Genomic DNA, 17467 nt, shown 5'->3' with positions numbered 1-17467 from the left:
TGAAATTATCAGGCTACCTGGGGAGCAGCCTTAATCCCCTCTCAAGTAAACAAAACAGAAGGCTTTATCTTCCTATTATTCATTTCCAAGGAAAAGTAAACAGCCAGAAGTTTAATTGTATTTTTATTTCTTCCTCCCCAGCTTGGACTACTCTGGCAAGCCAGAAATTCCAATGACCCCTCTCACAGCCCTTCTTCTGATGGATCCTCACCACCAGGGAGCACAGTGATCTAGCATAAACTCCAGTGAGACCTGCATTGCAGTCTGCCTCCTCCCAGTGCCCCCATTTTCGATTTGTATAGGCCAAGGGAGACTAAAGGAACTGAAATAGCTACAGCAAATTCTTTCATAATTTTTATAAGAAATTCCCTTTGAGTCTTCAAGGAAATCTGTAATAACTTGGGACCTGCCCCAGCAACCAACTTTTCCAGATCAATTTTCAGCCCTGGGGAAAGAGCAAGGACTAGAGCCCCAAGGTCAGAGTACCATTGGTGCAAGCTGCATCATAGCCAATATCCCCGTACCCTTCCCAAGATATTCAAGCACAGGACTCACCTTTTGTGCCATTTATAGGCTTCCAGGTCTGCCAGGTCTCAGCCTGGGATCTCATATCTCAGGGAGCAGAGACCCTGGACACTATTCATTCATAGCCTCAGACACACACACACACACACACACACACACACACACACACACACCTTAGTAGGCATCACAGTGCCTCCAACTTTACCCGCATACTCAGGGATTCAGGGCTCTGGCATACACATACACATACATATGCATATGGATATGCATATACATACACATATGCATACATATACACATATACATTAAGAGGCATCACAGTGCCTCCCTCTTCTTGTGTTTCCCTTCCAGTTTCAGTGACACATGACAGACAAGGAATCAGGAAGCCATTCAGATGCCCTTCTGGCTGTGTCGCAGAGGAATTTTGGCAGCTCTTGACCATAGTAGGTTCAGCTTGTGACTTGCGATTGGATGCTATTCCAGTCCCACCATAAGACATTATGCCACTTGCCACAGTACTATAGCATGAGCCCATTCAAATCCTGTGGCCTTAATGGGGATCTTAAGGATGCCCAGCCATAGGACTACAAACTCAATCTCAGAGTGCAAGCAAACTGAATCTCCCATTCATTCACACATTCACATAAAGGTTAAATTATAGTTTCCTTCCCCTTTATGGGAATTTTCTGGCTATCAGCTTTGTAAATGCCGCTTAGTGGGCCCCTGTTGGGACCCTATTAAAACCTTAACCTTTAGCTCTGAACACACACATGGAGCAACACTTTAGTCTGTGAACACACATGGAACCCCCTGTCAGCCACTGTTTTGACCTTGTGTACACATGGGGTCTGCTTGGAATGCCCCTATAGTTGATCAGGCTCTATCTCAGTTTGTTTTTTTATTCCCCCAGGACCTACCTCAGCTGTTTGTCTGGCTTTGTCCATCTTCTCTTCCAAATCTTGGGGGCTTGGCTGCCATGGGAAGGCAGAGTTCAAATCTGAGTTTAGACCCTGGAAACCATCATGGAACACACTTTTCAAATTGTTCAGAGACTCCATCTCCCCAGAGCCTCTCAATTGCCATGACAATGGCTCAAAGGGTCAGGAATTTGAGTGCAAGACTCTTGTGACTCAGTTTCCCAGCCAATCAACACCAGCTATGTTATAGGAGTTATGAATCAATGAGAATAATCAGGCAAAGTCCACCTAAGAGAGTGGGAGAGAGCCTTTATTCATGTGTGGACCTCTGCTGGCTAACACCAAAACCAACAGAGACTCTGAACTCAGATTGTTTTAGATTTATATACCTTGTATAATCCTTTGTCTCTCCTGTGCTTGAAAAGGGGAAAGATTTACATCCATGAGTGGAGGGTTCTGTCAAATAGGAATAAGTACAGGCAGCTATCTCCTGAGATAAGGTAGTTATGTATTGTGCAAAGATGTCTGTCTCAGAGTCACAGAATTCTTGTTAGCTACCATCAAAGGAATCTTCTCCTGCTGCAGTTTCAGAGGAGTAAAGTGCAACATTTATCGCTTCACTGAAATTCCTAGGTACGTTTACATTTCTTATAGATACAGTATTATATTCTATATAAATGAATATAAGCCAGAAACATTAGATCTATGGTATTCCTTCAATATGACAATACAAGTAAGCTGGAGTGACAAAAGGAATAGCTGGAGGACAAATGTAAGAGAAAGGGAAAAAAAGAAAATGTAACTAAAAACAACAAAAGAGCCAACTCAAGGTAAAAGCATTACTTAAGAATGTAAAATATAAAAGCCAGGCATGGTGGCGCACGCCTTTAATCCCAGCACTCGGGAGGCAGAGGTAGGAGGATCGCCGTGAGTTCAAGGCCACCCTGAGACTACAGAGTTAATTCCAGGTCAGCCTGGACCAGAGTGAGACCCTACCTCAAAAAAAAAAAAAAAAAAAAAAAAAAAGAATAGAAAATATAGGGCTAGAAAGATGGTTTAGTGGTTGTTTCCCTGCAAAACCAAAGCTCAGTTCCCCAGGACCCATGTAAGCCAGATGGTGCATGCATCTGCAGTTCATTTGCAGTGGCTGAAAACCTTCATGTGCCCACTCTATCACTCTCTGTCTCTTTCTCTCTCTCTTTCACATAAATAAAATAAATAAAAAAGAATATGAAATATATATATATGTAATATATATATATTCAATATATATATATATTGAATAAGAGTGCAGGATAATAAAGGAAACAGTATACAAAAAACAGAAGAAATAAAGAAGAAAAATGAGAGCATTAACACTTGTGAATCAGGACAAAGATTTCAAACACCAACTCCATGAGCTGTCCAGAAACATCCTGAACTACAACACAAACAGTACAGAGTGTGGTCATAGATGGTCTGTATGCCTGCCCCTCACCCCATCACTTTTTGTACCCTTTCACTGCTCCATTACTAACAAGCCCCAATTTTTGTGTCAGCTGAAATGGAAATACAGGTAATGGCAGTCATTCCAGTTTCCTTTTCAACTTCTGCTGACAACACCTCTTCTCTTACTATAATTAGAAGTGACAACTTGTCTGAGTAGTGATTTGTGTGCTTCTTTTCTTTCCAGGGACATCATTTTCTCTTGAAGAGAATAGTGTATCTGATGGATAGTGTATCTTCAGTCTGAGTCACTGAGAAGCATGATGTGAGGATCGCAGGATCACAAAGTAACACAAAGGAAAGAAAACACACAACAAATGCATAGTGAATCAACTTAGATAAGAATGGGTGCCATAATTTAAGGACGAAGTGGCTGAATAGAAGTAGATGACAGAACACAAGGTGCAGTGAAAGAATCTGTACACCTAAACTCAGAGATACTTGAAAGTTTCTTCAGTGATCTGAATGCATTTTTGAAAATGTGAAATAACCAACTGCATAATAATGTATGTGACAAACACTTTATAAGTAGGAAGCTATACTTAAATTAATTTTTTTCAAATAGTAAGTTTGATGCACAAGGAAAAGGCAAACAAATGGCTAAGTGCAAAAAGGAAGAAAGAGCTTCCCTTTGGCTTTCTTGCTCCAGGTACATGCAGCTTATCTGTCCCTGTCTCTGTCATTGTCTTTCCTCCTCTCTCGGGCTGTCTTGCTATCTCCTGGGTGGGTGTGCCCCCCTTTTTCCACTATTTTCTCTCTATCTCCATCTTTATTTAGCCATTTCCCTCTCATATCCCTTTTCCTCTCTCTCATCTATTATAATAGCTTTAGCCCCCCGTCTGCACCCTAGAAAAAAAGGGCAAAAAATAAAAGAAGAAAAGGAAATCGATAAAGCAATCTGGATGGTGCAATATATAAATATTTGAGGCTTGTATTTGTTTAAGATATGATATGTATGTGTGTGTATGCTTTTATATGAACATATGTGGGTCTATATGGTTTATGTAGATAATGGGGAATTGAACCTGGGTCCTTAGGATTCTCAGGCAAGCACCTTAACCAACAAGCAATCTCTCCTAAAAAATTTTTATTTATACCTTGTTGATGGCTTGATCTTCAATAAAGAAAAAGAAAGCATTTTAGGTTGTGATGAGAGGTAGAGTATATATGGCATACCAGACTTCTGATATGAGAATAGCTATCATCTAGATATGGAAGAGATATAAATAAAACCTCCATTTCTTCATATTATGCAGGGAGAAAAGATGGGAACCAAAAATGGTACAGTTGTGACAGAATTTATCCTCCTTGGACTGACTCAGTCTCAAGACATTCAGCTTCTGCTCTTTGTGCTGTTTTTAATTTTCTACATTATCATCCTGCCTGGAAATGTCCTCATCATTGTCACCATAAGATCCGACCCTAGACTCTCAGCCCCACTCTACTTCTTCCTGGGCAACTTGGCCTTCCTGGATGCATCCTATTCCTTCATCGTGGCTCCCAGGATGCTGGTGGACTTCCTCTCTGAGAAGAAGGTAATCTCCTACAAAGCTTGCATTACTCAACTGTTTTTCTTGCACTTCCTTGGAGGAGGGGAAGGTTTACTTCTTGTTGTGATGGCCCTTGACCGCTACATCGCCATCTGCCAGCCTTTATACTATTCAACTGTAATGAGTCCTAGAGCCTGCAACGTAATGTTGCTGGCTCTGTGGCTGGGAGGCTTTGCTCATTCAATTATACAAGTGGCCCTTATCCTGAACTTGCCCTTCTGTGGTCCAAACCTGCTGGACAACTTCTTCTGTGATGTTCCCCAGGTCATCAAGCTGGCCTGCACTGACACCTTTGCAGTGGAGCTCCTGATGGTCTTCAACAGTGGTCTGCTCACCCTCCTGTGCTTCTTGGGGCTTCTGTCCTCCTATGCAGTTATATTATGCCATGTTCATAACTCAGCTTCTGAAGGGAAGAACAAAGCTGTGACCACATGCACTACTCATGTCATTATCATACTGCTTATGTTTGGACCTGCAATTTTCATCTATACTCGTCCATTCAGGGCCTTACCAGCTGACAAGGTCGTTTCTTTCTTCCACACAGTGGTATTTCCATTGATGAATCCTGTGATTTATATGCTTCGAAACCAAGAAATAAAGGCTTCCATGAAAAGGTTATTGATTCGGCATATAGCTTCTTAAATAAGTTTTATGAGAAATCATGAAGGGAAAATTCTGGCTGGAGTTCATTAACTTCCTAAACAAATACTGTTTTTCTTTGAGTGCATATAATTTGTCAGACATTATTGTGAGAATTGGAATTATGTATGAGAAAATGAATTTGAAATAAAACTTAAAAAATAACAATTATTTTCTTGAAATGAAGAAATTTGTTATACCTTAATTACAGTAATAATATCTTAATATTTTAATAATAAAATTACATATCTTAATAATTTAAGCATCTACAGCTCATTCCTCTCTAATCTGAGCATCATCATGAATCGATGGCTAGATTGATGTATTTAGTTTATGGACAAATATGTTGTAAACACTGGAATGGAAAAAGAACCTCAACAAAGCTTCTTGAGGTCCCTGCCTTTTGGGAGGAGAGAATTCATTTCAGGTTTATGGTTTGGGTGGGATGCTTTATTATAATAGAGGAAGCTGGCTCACTTAATGATGCTCCCATAGCAGAGAAAGATGTTATAGCAAGCTAGTTCTGAACACACTGGGAGCTTGACTAATCTACCTCAAGGTCCACCTGAGCAACATATTTCCTCCAGCAAGGCTCCGCCTTCCAAAGATTCCACCAGCTGGGGACCTAGTAGGAAATTCAATCACAAACACTTGAGGCTATGAGGGACATCATGTATTCAAATTATCACAGTTAAATTACACTATTAATAGCCATCACACTATTGGAACAGTAGCCACATCTTGCTGGATATATTGGTAATATGCATGCCTAGCCCATAGCTTGGTAGGACTTTTGATAACAATTTTCCCTCAGCAGCTTCTAATAGCACTTTTAGTACTGTGGAAACTAACCCGCAGGGAGGAGGCTTCCAGTTCAGTCTTAGCTTGATTTCTCCATATCATGCAGCCCAAGCAAGGGATCTATCAGCAAGAGTGTCTTACCACTTAATTCTAGTTGGAAGCCAACAGTAGTGGCAATTGCCTGTGTTTGTTTGGGGGCCTCAAGGGCCTCTCTAACTAACATCTCATAGGAAGGTAGTTCACCTCAATCACTGGGATTTTTATTTAATAACTTTATGGCTTCTGGGATCATTAGTATGATGTTGTGTATAAGATTTCATATATAGCCTTAATGTATTAAGGTTGGTTTTATTTCTAAGTCAAACTAGTTCAAAGCTTTAATCATGAGGGAGGTTGGATTTTGTCAAAAGCTTTTTCTGTGTTTGTGTTTATTGAGATGACCATTTAATTTCTGTCCTTGAGTCCGTTTACTTAATGTATTACAGTTTTTGATTTGCATATGTTAAACCATCCCCATTTCTTTGGAATAAAGTCACCTTGATCATGGTGAATGATCTTTTGTACATATTCCTAAATTTCATTTGAAAATATTTTATTGAAAATTTTTGCATCTGTGTCATCAAGGTGATTAGACTATGATTTTCTTTTTTGTCTAGTTTGTCTGGCTTAATAGAAAGAGTTTGACTGTGATTCCTTTCTTTCCTATTCATGGGATACTTTGAGAAGCATTGGTATTAAATTTTCCTTAAAGTTTTGGTAGAATTGAGGATTGAATCCATGTAATCAATAAGGTCATTTAATTCAATGGTTCTCTGGTAAACTGGTGAGAGTGGGGTATTGAAATAATCCACTAGTATTATGTAGAGATTAATTTGTAACTTTGTATTTATTATTGTTGTTTAATTGAGCATACTGTGTTTGAGTGTATGTTTATAACTATAATTTCCTCTACATAGATTGTTCAGTATTAACTGGCCTTGTTTATCTCTTCTGATTAGTTTTGAAGTCTATCTTATCAGATTTTAAAATATTGAAATTTGCTTGTGTTCTAGATCCATGTGTTTAGAGTAACTTTTTCATGCTTTTACTTTAAGGTATCATCTATATTTTGTGATGAGATACATTTCATGAGCATATGTTTTTCTTTAATCCAATCTGCTAGTCTCTATATTTTCATTGGGACATTAAAACTATTAATCTTCAGTTATTACTGAAAAGTTTGTATTAATTCTTGTCATTGTGTTGATTTTATAGTGTATGCTATTGTCTTATTAATCTCTTTATTATATATGTTTTTTTTGAGGTAGGGTTTTACTCTAGCCCAGGCTGACCTGGAATTCACTATGTAATCTCAGGGTGGCCTTGAACTCATGGTGATCCTCCTACCTCTGCCTCCTAAGTGCTGGGATTAAAGGTGTGAATCACCACACCTGGCTCCTCTTTTTGTGATTTATTCTTTACTATAAGCTTATGAATATATGTTGTGCTTTCTCTTGATTCTGAAAGTCTTCAAGTATCTTCTGTAGTGCTGGCTTAGTTGTCTTAGATTTATCTAGCCTGTTTCTATCATGGAACACTTCTATTTCTCCGGCATAATAGTTTCATCTCATAACATAATGTCAGAAAAGAGGCCTGAGCAAAATTCTGGTGTAATGATAGGATTCTATGTGATTATTTATATTATAATTTTACACATTTGTTAATAATTTCTCAAATGTTAGTGAGGATATAGAGAAAAGGGACTCCTTGTACACTTTTGATAGGGGAATGATAATTTCACTGTACAAAATAGTATAAAAGTTCTTGTAACACTGAAAACTAAATTCTAAATTCAGAAAGAACCATATATGGACTGTGCAAGCTTAGCTCATGAAGGGAAGAAAGATCTTTGTCCAGATACAGGCTACAGGCAGTTTGTATGAGAGGCTTGCTGTGTAATGAGAACTTGAGCAGGGTTGAGTGTAGAAGAAAAGCACTAATGTGAGCAGAAGGATATGGAATAGAAAAAAAATGAAAGTTTTGAGCTGGAGATACAAGCCAGTTTCAGCTATAATTGTTCAAGAGATCACCACCTTGAGCTTGGCCCAGCTGGTCTGTATTAGGGCAGCAGAAACAATGCTAATTCTTGGAAGTAGGGAGCCTTAAGGGAGGATGCTAAAGGAATGTGCTGCTCTTCAAAGTTGGCTTTATTCCCCCCTGGATTAAAATATTTTGCAGCCTATCTGGGACTATAGGAGCATAACAAATACAGGAAAAAGCGTCAGTTAATCTGCAATGTGGTTTGGTTTTTGAACAATGTGCTGCAGGCTTGTTGGGGTCCCTGAGTGGAAGCCCAGTGAAGACATGGGTGAATTGTGTGTTGAAGTAGAGACCTCAGGGTTTTTAGATATGCTTACAAGGAGAACTGAAGGCTCAGGATGGATAGCTCCCAGCTAAGGTGATAGAACTGGAAAGCCAGAGATTTCACCATTGGTTACAGATATTGGACTAGGAGATACAGGTTTTGATGCCTACCATGTTTTTTTAGATCTTGTATTGGTTTACTCTTCCCTTGCTTTTTCCAGAGCCATCTTTTTCAGTGTGAATGTTTCCTTTGTGCCATTATGTGTTTTTGGTTTTATAGGGTCTCAGTTAAGAGACCTTGGGCTTAGGGGATATTTGACCAGTGTTAGGCTTAATAAAAAGCTAAAAGAGGGCTGGAGAGATGGCTTAGCGGTTAAGCGCTTGCCTATGAAGCCTAAGGACCCTGGTTCGAGGTTCGGTTCCCCAGGTCCCACGTTAGCCAGATGCACAAGGGGGCACACGCGTCTGGAGTTCGTTTGCAGAGGCTGGAAGTCCTGGCACGCCCATTCTCTCTCTCTCCCTCGATCTGTCTTCCTCTCTGTGTCTGTCACTCTTAAATAAATAAATTTTAAAAAAAAAGCTAAAAGAACTTAAAAAATATATTTCATTTATTTGTCTGTGACAGAGAAAGAGAGATAAAGACGCAGATTAAGAGTCAGTATGGGCATGTCAGGGCCTTCTGCCATGGCAAATAAACTCTAGATGCATGTGCCCTTTAGTGCATCTAACTTTACATGGGTACTGGGGAATAATACCTGGATGGTCAGGCTTTATAAGCAAATGCCTTTAATCACTGGGCCATTTATCCAGCCTTCAAGGGATTTAAGGTTGGACTAAATGCATGGCATTTTACATCATGGATGATGTAAGTTTATGGGGTCCTAGGGAAGAATGTTATGAATTGAATCAGCGGCCCTCCATCAACTCATGAATTTTGAAAGCTTATTCCCCAGCTGATGGCAATTTGGCAAATGGAGTCTTGCTGGAGGAGGTGTGCTGTAGGGGCAGTCCGGTTCCTCCTTGCAAGAACTTGGATCACTCTTCTATTGCAATTCTCCACCTGTTGTGGAAGAGGTTATGTCCAGCATCTGGTCTCATGCCATTTTTACACCCCCCCTCCCCCGTTTCATCAATAAACTTCCTATTGAGACAGTAAACCAAAATAAAACTTTCCTCCCACCAGCTGCTTTTGGGTGGGTGCTTCACAGCAATGAGAAGGTAACTACAACAAGCCATATGATTCAGAGTTCCACTCTTGGGTATCTTTCAAATGAAAATGTAATCACTGTCTCCAAGAAATATTAGACGAGGATTGCATATTTCAGCTTTACTCACAATTCTTAAAATATGGAAACAACCACCCAAGTGTCCATTTAAAAATGAATAACTATATAGTGTTCATAAAAAGAAGAGGATGTTTCATGAGTTATAACACAGATGAACCTAGAAGATATTATATTCATAAAATAAGCAGCAGCAAACATGGATGAGCAAATATCTTAAGATGTAGAGTCACTTGAGTTTATGCCCAGAAATGGTATAGCTGAGTCATATGGTAGCTCTATTTTTAGCTTTTGATCCCACCAATAATGAATGTATCTCCATTTCCCCACATTCTTGCCAGAATTTGTTTGTTTTTATGATGATAGCCATTCTGACTAGGGAATCTCAATGTTGTTTTAATTTTAATTTTCATGATGACTAGGCATATTGAACATTTAAAATAATATTTATATTCCATTTGTAGTCATTCTTTTTTATTAATTAACTTATTTTTTATGAATTGGTTTTGTACTAAGCGAATACAATCAAGTTGGTACCATTGTTAGGCTCATCCATGTCCTACCCCCTCCCCCTAACCCCTCCTTGTTGAGGTATATGGGTCATATATTGTGGAATTAGCCCACAGTTATGGGTAGGAGAACTGTCTTTGTGTATCATGACCCAATGTGTGGCTCTGACATTTGTTCTATGCCCTCTTCAACAAAATTTCCCTAGGCCAATTTGGGTTCATTTTTGGTCTACTTCAGTGATGAGGTGTTGGGAGCCTGTGTCTCCAGATATCTGATTTGGTAGGAGTTGATTGTTCTCTGTGTTGATCTCCTTCTCCCTTGTGCTGGTACTGGTACACCAAGAAACAGCACCCTTGCTTGTTTTGCCAATTATTCTTAGTTTCATCTGGGGCCCTTTGGAGGTATTATGGGGCAGTTCTCTCCTTAGGATCTATGTCTATCTGAAAAAGAGAAGCAGATTCTCCAACAGAGAGTAAAGTTAGCACCAAATGGGATAACCCTTAAATTTTTATAGATAATTTAATAGATGTAGGCCCTCTTGTAGCCCACAGTTTGTCATAGCTTGATAATGAAATGTGGGCTTATGTTTGGATATGGTTCTGACTTCCAGCTCCAAGTATGGGTCCCATTCACTGAGCGGATCAGTTAGCCAAATTAAGAGCAGTTGGTTTCCCATCATGGCTGTGTGCCACTATTGAACTTGTGTGAGCATCACGAAGGTTATTTGCTGCTAAGTAGGTTAGACCATGAGTTGCTTGAACAGATATTGGTCATTTTCCCCCAGTCACCCATGTAGCACCTTGTGGCACTAGATGTGCTGACTGTCTCGGACTGACTTTCTTCCAGCTTCCAGCCATGTCATTCATTTTACGTGTTAACTGCATATGGTGTCTTCAGCAGCGGGGTCTTACCACTAACCTGTGGTGGGTCATCATGTACTCTGACAGAAATCTGTCTTTCTTTTAGGAAACATTGTAGGTCTCTCTGATCAAAAGCTTATTGTGGATGATAGCCACATGCTGGTACTGGGAGTTGCAGGTCAGTGCCCACAAAGAGAAGGAAGAAAAAGATAACTAATATAAAAGAGTTAGAGAGAAGAGAGAGAGAGAAAGAAAGAGAGAGAGAGAAGCTGTAGAAGATTAAGGTCAGTCTTCATCTTATCCTCTCCAGTGCCTTGTGGCTCAGGTGTTCCCTCTAAGGGCCTGGTGAAGGTTCAACCATTTGGTCTGCCTTTTAGGATGTAGAATTTTATGGTACCATTGCTGTTTGGGTCTAGATTTGTGTCTCCCTCCCTCTCCATCCACCCTGATGTTTAGTCCTTGAGATGCTTGCTGGGTATGTCTGCATCATGTGTAGATTCAGGTAAGGTGCTACAGATGAGTCAGACTATGTGGTAATTTTCTTTCTGTGTTTGGGTAAGTTCACTGAAAATTATCTGTTCCAGGTTTAACCATTTTTCTTCAAATTTCATTGTGTCAGTTTTTTTTTGCAGTGTTATGTAGAATTCCTTTTTGTAGATATACAACATCTTATTTTTCCATTCTTCTAGTGATGGACATCTGGGTTGATTCAAGCTCTTAGCTATTATGACTTGAGCCACTTTAAACATGGTTGAGCAAATCTCTCTGGACTGAGATTTAAATGTTTTAAGGTACTTACATGCCCAAAAGGGAATAACTGGGTCTGTTGGTAACTCGATAGTCAGCTTTTTTAGGAGGCTTCATATTGCTTTCCAAATTGGTTGTACCATGTTACATTCCCACCAACAGTGGAGGAGGGTTCCTATTTCTCCACATCCTTGCCAGCATTTATTTTCATTTGATTTTTTAAAATTTATTTATTTGAGAGTGACAGAGACAGAGAGAAAGACAGATAGAGGGAGAGAGAGAGAATGGGCGCGCCAGGACTTCCAGCCTCTGCAAACGAACTCCAGACGCGTGCGCCCCCTTGTGCATCTGGCTAACGTGGGACCTGGGGAACCGAGCCTCCAACCGGGGTCCTTAGGCTTCACAGGCAAGCGCTTAACCACTAAGCCATCTCTCCAGCCCTCATTTGATTTTTTGATGTTTGCTATTCTTACTGGGGTAGGGGGAATCTCATAGTTGTTTTAATTTGCATTTCTCTGATGATTAGTGATGATGAACATTTTCTTCAGTGTGTGTTTGTCATTTGTATTTCTTTCTCTGTGAACTGCCCGTTCAGCTCTTTGCCCCATTTTGTGAGTGGGTTGTTTGGCTTTTTATTGTTTAGGTGTTTGAGTTCTTTGCAGATTCTAGAGATTAGGCCTCTGTCAGTTGGATAATCAGCAAACATTTTCTCCCATTCTTTGGGTAATCTATTGGCTTTCCTTATTGTATGATTGTCTGTAAAGAAACTCTTCAGCTTCATGTGATCCCACTGTTTGAATGACTGTTTAAGATCATGTGCTAATGGGGTTTTGTTCAGGAAAACTTTTTCCATTTTGATATAATGGATGGTTCCTTGTATATTTTCTTCCAGTACTAGCTGAGTTTCTGGTCTTATATTGAGGTCTGTAGCAGACAGCTTCAGGTTCACTGAGATGAACTTCCAGACCAGGCACAGTTATGGAGGAAGGGATTTATTGAAGTTTACATATGCAGGGGAAGTTCCATAATGGCAGAAGATGGCCTGCCTTCACAGGCCCAATCACAGAGAGAGAAGCACAAACCTAAACATCAAAAGCCACAGCCCACTTCAGGAACTCTAGCTAGGCACACTTTGCATATCTTTAGATTGAAATCTGAAACCCACCACCATACCTTAAGATCCACCCAGTGACATTGTCTAAGCCAGGTGGCTGGAGATGCAAACTACAAACAACTGAATTTATTGAGGGTCATCTATTCTGCCCCTGGCCCCCAATAGATTTATAACCATCACACACTGTAAATTGTACTCAGTTCAATTTCAAAGGTCCCCACAGTCTTGTGCCCCGGCCATCGGGGAGTTGAAAAAGGACTCAAGGAGAAGCTAACCTGGGTGAAAGACAAACAGACACAAGAAGGAGACCATGGTAGGTGTTTGTCATGGCCTCAAGAGTTTATTCTTACATGTAGGTTTATATAGGGTTGTAGGGGGAAGGGGATGTGGTCAGGGAAAGGAGTTGTAGGGGAAAGGGGACATAGTTAGGGCAAAGATCACAGAGTTACTGGCTAAACCGCAATGCCTTTGTTTCTTCATTAGCTACTGGCAGGATGGAGGAATGTTTGGCCAGGTGTACAATCCCATTGTTTCTGGTAGTTGAATATTAGGTGAGGAAGTAGAAACTTAACTTGCTATATGGCAGTCTTTGTTTGTGGTAGTTGAGTATTAGGTGAGGAAGTAGAAACTTTAACTTGCTATATGGCAGTCTCTGTTAACATGGCTGAGGTTTGGTTCATAGCTCCCAACAGTCTTGACCAATTTAAGATATTAAGACCTGTAAAATCAAACAAATTAAACATTTCTAACATATAAAGGCACAGAGTAAACATTTTCAACTGGTATATCGCATAGCAAGGAGAGACTAAAACAATGCAAACTCAACCACCACCAAACAAACATCAAACTTCTGCAGTTCAAATTCAATATAACCAGAGACTGACAGTCTCCATACTTTCCAATTCTGCCCCTCCAGCTGGACAGAGTAGCCAAGGAACACTTCCATCTCAGGCCAACAGTGCACTCCATGGTAGCCCTTGCACAGTCCTTGTATATCCAAAACATCTTGAGGTCTTCATGCACACCATGGTCCATCTTCCAAAGGCTCTTTTAGCCTATCAGGGCATCATGCCCTGCCTCATGCCACATCTCAGCAGCAGCTCCTGGAACCATGTGCAATTAATGACCACTCCTCACATTTTCCAAAGACCCTTTCAGGCACCACAACCTACCTCATGCTACATCTCAGTGGCAGCTCCTGGAAGCATGTGCAATTTATGACTACTCCTCGCATTTTTAATGCTTCTTAAACCAATACCAGGTGTGCAGAACACAGCCATATTTCTAATTCACAGACAAAATAATGCATAACCTTGAAAAGCAGTTTCCTTCTCCAGTCAACTCTTTCCAAAAGTGTTTGCATTTCTATGATAGTCTTTCCTCAGGCATCCTTTCCATGGTAAAGCAATTGGACCATCTTCCTTTAAGATTGCTAATGTGTTTGACAATAGCAGGCTCAGTAACCTAAAACCAGTCTCAGTGCCTGTAATTTTAACTTGCTTGAGGTTTTCCAGCTTAAAATCTTAAAATCTCTCAGTCCAATATCTTTAGCCAAGCACATCAGTCCATTACACATTTATACTTGATCAAACTCTCTGGGCCTGGGAAGCAGGACACAGCCAGTTCTTATGACAGTAGACCAGTTCCAACAAAGTCCTCTGCAGTCTTTCCTTCCCCTTAGAAAGCTCATAAGCCAAGCCTCGAAGTTCAATAATGTCTACACTTAGAGTACTCAAACTTTCATGAGAATAGTCCATAAAACTTAGCTTACCACTCCAGAAGGCATCTTCATTTGCAAGCACCAAGCCCGTGCCCATTCCTTCAAAACAAAGGTTCCAAAAGATCAACGTCCACATGGTCAGGTTCATCTCAGTCCACTCCTCGGTACAAAGTTGTGTATCAGACAGCTTCAGGTTCAGTGAGATGAACTTCCAGACCAGGCACAGTTATGGAGAAAGGGATTTATTGAAGCTTATGGATGCAGGCGAAGTTCCATAATGGCAGAAGAGGCTGGCCTGCTTCACAGGCCCAAACAGAGAGAGAGAAGCTCAAGCCTAAATGTCAAAAGCCACAGCCCACTTCAGGAACTCTAGCTAGGCACATGTTGCATATCTTTAGATTGAAATCTGAAACCCACCACCACACCTTAAGATCCACCCAGTGACATTGTCTAAGCCAGGTGGCTGGAGATGCAAACTACAAACAAACAACTGAATTTATTGGGGGCCATTTATTCAAACCACCACAAGGTTTTTGATCAATTTGGATTGAGTGTTGCACATGGCAAGATTTGTGGATCAAGTTTCAATTTCCTGCATATGCTTATCCAGGTTCCCCAGCACCATTTGTTGAAGATGCTGTTTTTTCCCCCAGTTTATACTGTTAGGGCCTTTGTAAATATCAAGTAGCTATAGTTGCTTGACCCAAAGTCCATGTCCTCAATTCTATTCTATTGGTCTATACTCCTGTTTTTATGCCAGTATCATGATGTTTTTATTACTATGGCTTTGTAATGTAGCTTTAGATCAGGTATGGTGATGCCTCCAGAGGTATTTATTTTGCTGAGGATATGCTTGGATATCCGAGGCCTTCTGCTTTTCCATATGAAATTTGTGATCATTTGTTTTTCCTATCTCTGTGAAGAACAATGTTGGGCTTTTAATTGGAATTGCATGAAATCTGTATATTGCCTTTGGTAGGATTTCTATCTTCACAATATTATGTATTATCTATTATGTGAGATACTTTTGCTGGGTAAAGTAGTTTGAATTGGAAGTCATAGGTTGCTAGACTTTGTAATGTTTCATTCCAGGCCCTTCTGGCTTTCAGGGTTTCCATTGAGAATTCTGAGTAATTCTGATGGGATTACCTTTAAAAGTGATGTGCTGTTTTTCCCTAGCTGCTTTTAGGATTTTCTGTTTGGTGTCAACATTTAGAGTCTTAATGATAATATGTCTTGGAGAGTTTCTCCTTTGGTCCAATCTGTTTGGAATTCTGTTAGCTTCTTGTATCTTGATGGGCCTTTCTTTTGGAGAGTGGGAAATTTTTCTTCAATTATTTTGTTAAATAAGTTCTAAGTGCCTTTGGTCTGAATTTCTTCTTCTCAGATTCCAATGATCTGGATATTATGACATTTGAGGGCATCCCACAATTCCCTCATGTTCTGTTCACAGAATTTTTTGAACTTATTGAAACTTTTTAACTCTCAAACTGTTTCTTCCATCTTGTCTTCCAGATTGGAGTTTCTGTCCTCCACATGGCTGACTCTATTCTTGATAGCTTCTAGAGAGTTTTGGCTTTGCTCAATTAGGTTTGCATTTTCTACTACTTTTCTATGTATAGTTTCCGTCTCTCTGACAAGCTCCCTTTTCACATCCTTTCTGATTTTTTTTGTTTGTTTATTTTTACTTATTTATTTGAGAGCGACAGAGGGAGAAAGAGAGAGATAGAGAAAGAATGGGCATGCCAGGGCTTCTAGCCACTGCACACAAACTCCAAATGCGTGTGCCCCCCCCCCCGCCCATGCATCTGGCTAATGTGGGTCCTGGGGAATTGAGCCTCAAACCAGGGTCCTTAGGCTTCACAAGAAAGCGCTTAACTACTAAGCCATCTCTCCAGCCCCCTTTCTGATGTCTTTATGCTTCTTGGAATTCACACCTGCATTTCTTTATGTCTTCATTTAGCATCACTAACTGAATTTTGAAGCCCTCTTTTTTTTTTTTTTCACTCTCCTTCATATCTCTTAACTGTCTTTGAACTCTTTCCATTTTTAAAATCTATTAGGTCTAATCTAGTGATGGCAGCATCCACATGATTATTGGTCCTAATTCCTTTTCTATGTTTTTATTAGAGATGTTCATTGTAGGACTGGGTGATCTTACTGGATTTAATTGTCTTTGATTTTTCATGTTATTTCTTTTGTTCTGTGGTCTGCCTATCATAGCGTATGGGCAGGGAGAGTAGGAATGTGGTCTCAATGGGTGGGGGAAGTGGTGCCTCTTGGGAAGCTGGCCTGAGCTAGCTGGCAGGCAAGCAGATGGGCAGAGTGATCCTGATGTCACACATGTGTGGGTGGATCAGCCTGAGCTCAAGCACAGTGGGAAGCTGAAGCAGCCTGAGGTCAGTTGCTGAAGCAGTTTGAGCTCTCACTTGGTGGAATGCTGAAGCAGCCTGGGCTGCTGCATGGCAGGGGTGCCAAAGCTGCCTGAACTCGTGCTCAGTGGGATACTGAAGCACCAAGCACCAAAGCATCCTCAACTCACCTGGCAGCACACTGGGACACAGAAGCAGTCTGAGCTCATGTGCAACAGGACACTGGCATCCACTGGCATGGCAGAAAGGCAGGGGATTTTGCCTGAGCTGGAGCAGGTGGACAGGCAGAGTGGAGTGTGCCTGTGCTCACATGGGCAGGTGGAATGGGCCTGAGATCACACGTGGACAGGCAGCAGCCAGAGCAGTAAGTGGGCAAATGGACAGGGCAGGCTAAGCTTGCACAAACAGGGATCAGTGGCATGTGTGTGGTGGGAAAATGGATGGAGCCTGAGCTCAGTGTGGTAGGGGGCAGAGCCTGACCAAGGTCTCTCATGGGCAGGGGTAGCAGGGAGATTGTCCCTGTGCAGTGAGGTAAGTGGAACTATGTTGGCCTGGGTTCCCTTTCCTTAAGTGCAGGGGTATCCTGAACCTGGGAATGTGG

General features: G+C 40.8%; 1 protein-coding gene across 1 annotated transcript; it reads left to right on the top strand.

The window, feature by feature from the left end:
• Nucleotides 1–4192: 4192 nt before the first annotated feature.
• On the top strand, nucleotides 4193–5119 carry LOC101599821 (olfactory receptor 4N4C). Its single transcript, XM_012951583.2, has one exon. The coding sequence runs from the start codon at nucleotides 4193–4195 to the stop codon at nucleotides 5117–5119; it is 927 nt and encodes a 308-aa protein (XP_012807037.2).
• The last annotated feature ends 12348 nt before the right edge of the window (nucleotides 5120–17467 follow it).

This window comes from Jaculus jaculus, chromosome 8 (assembly GCF_020740685.1).
Source record: "Jaculus jaculus isolate mJacJac1 chromosome 8, mJacJac1.mat.Y.cur, whole genome shotgun sequence".
Lineage (NCBI taxonomy): Eukaryota > Metazoa > Chordata > Mammalia > Rodentia > Dipodidae > Jaculus > Jaculus jaculus.
The sequence above is the reverse complement of the archived record's forward strand: the minus strand, read 5'-3'. Positions and strand labels throughout refer to the sequence as shown.

Excerpts from the sequence above, each read along its gene's own strand:
- LOC101599821 (XM_012951583.2), top strand. The coding sequence starts at position 4,193 with ATGGGAACCAAAAATGGTACAGTTGTGACAGAATTTATCCTCCTTGGA.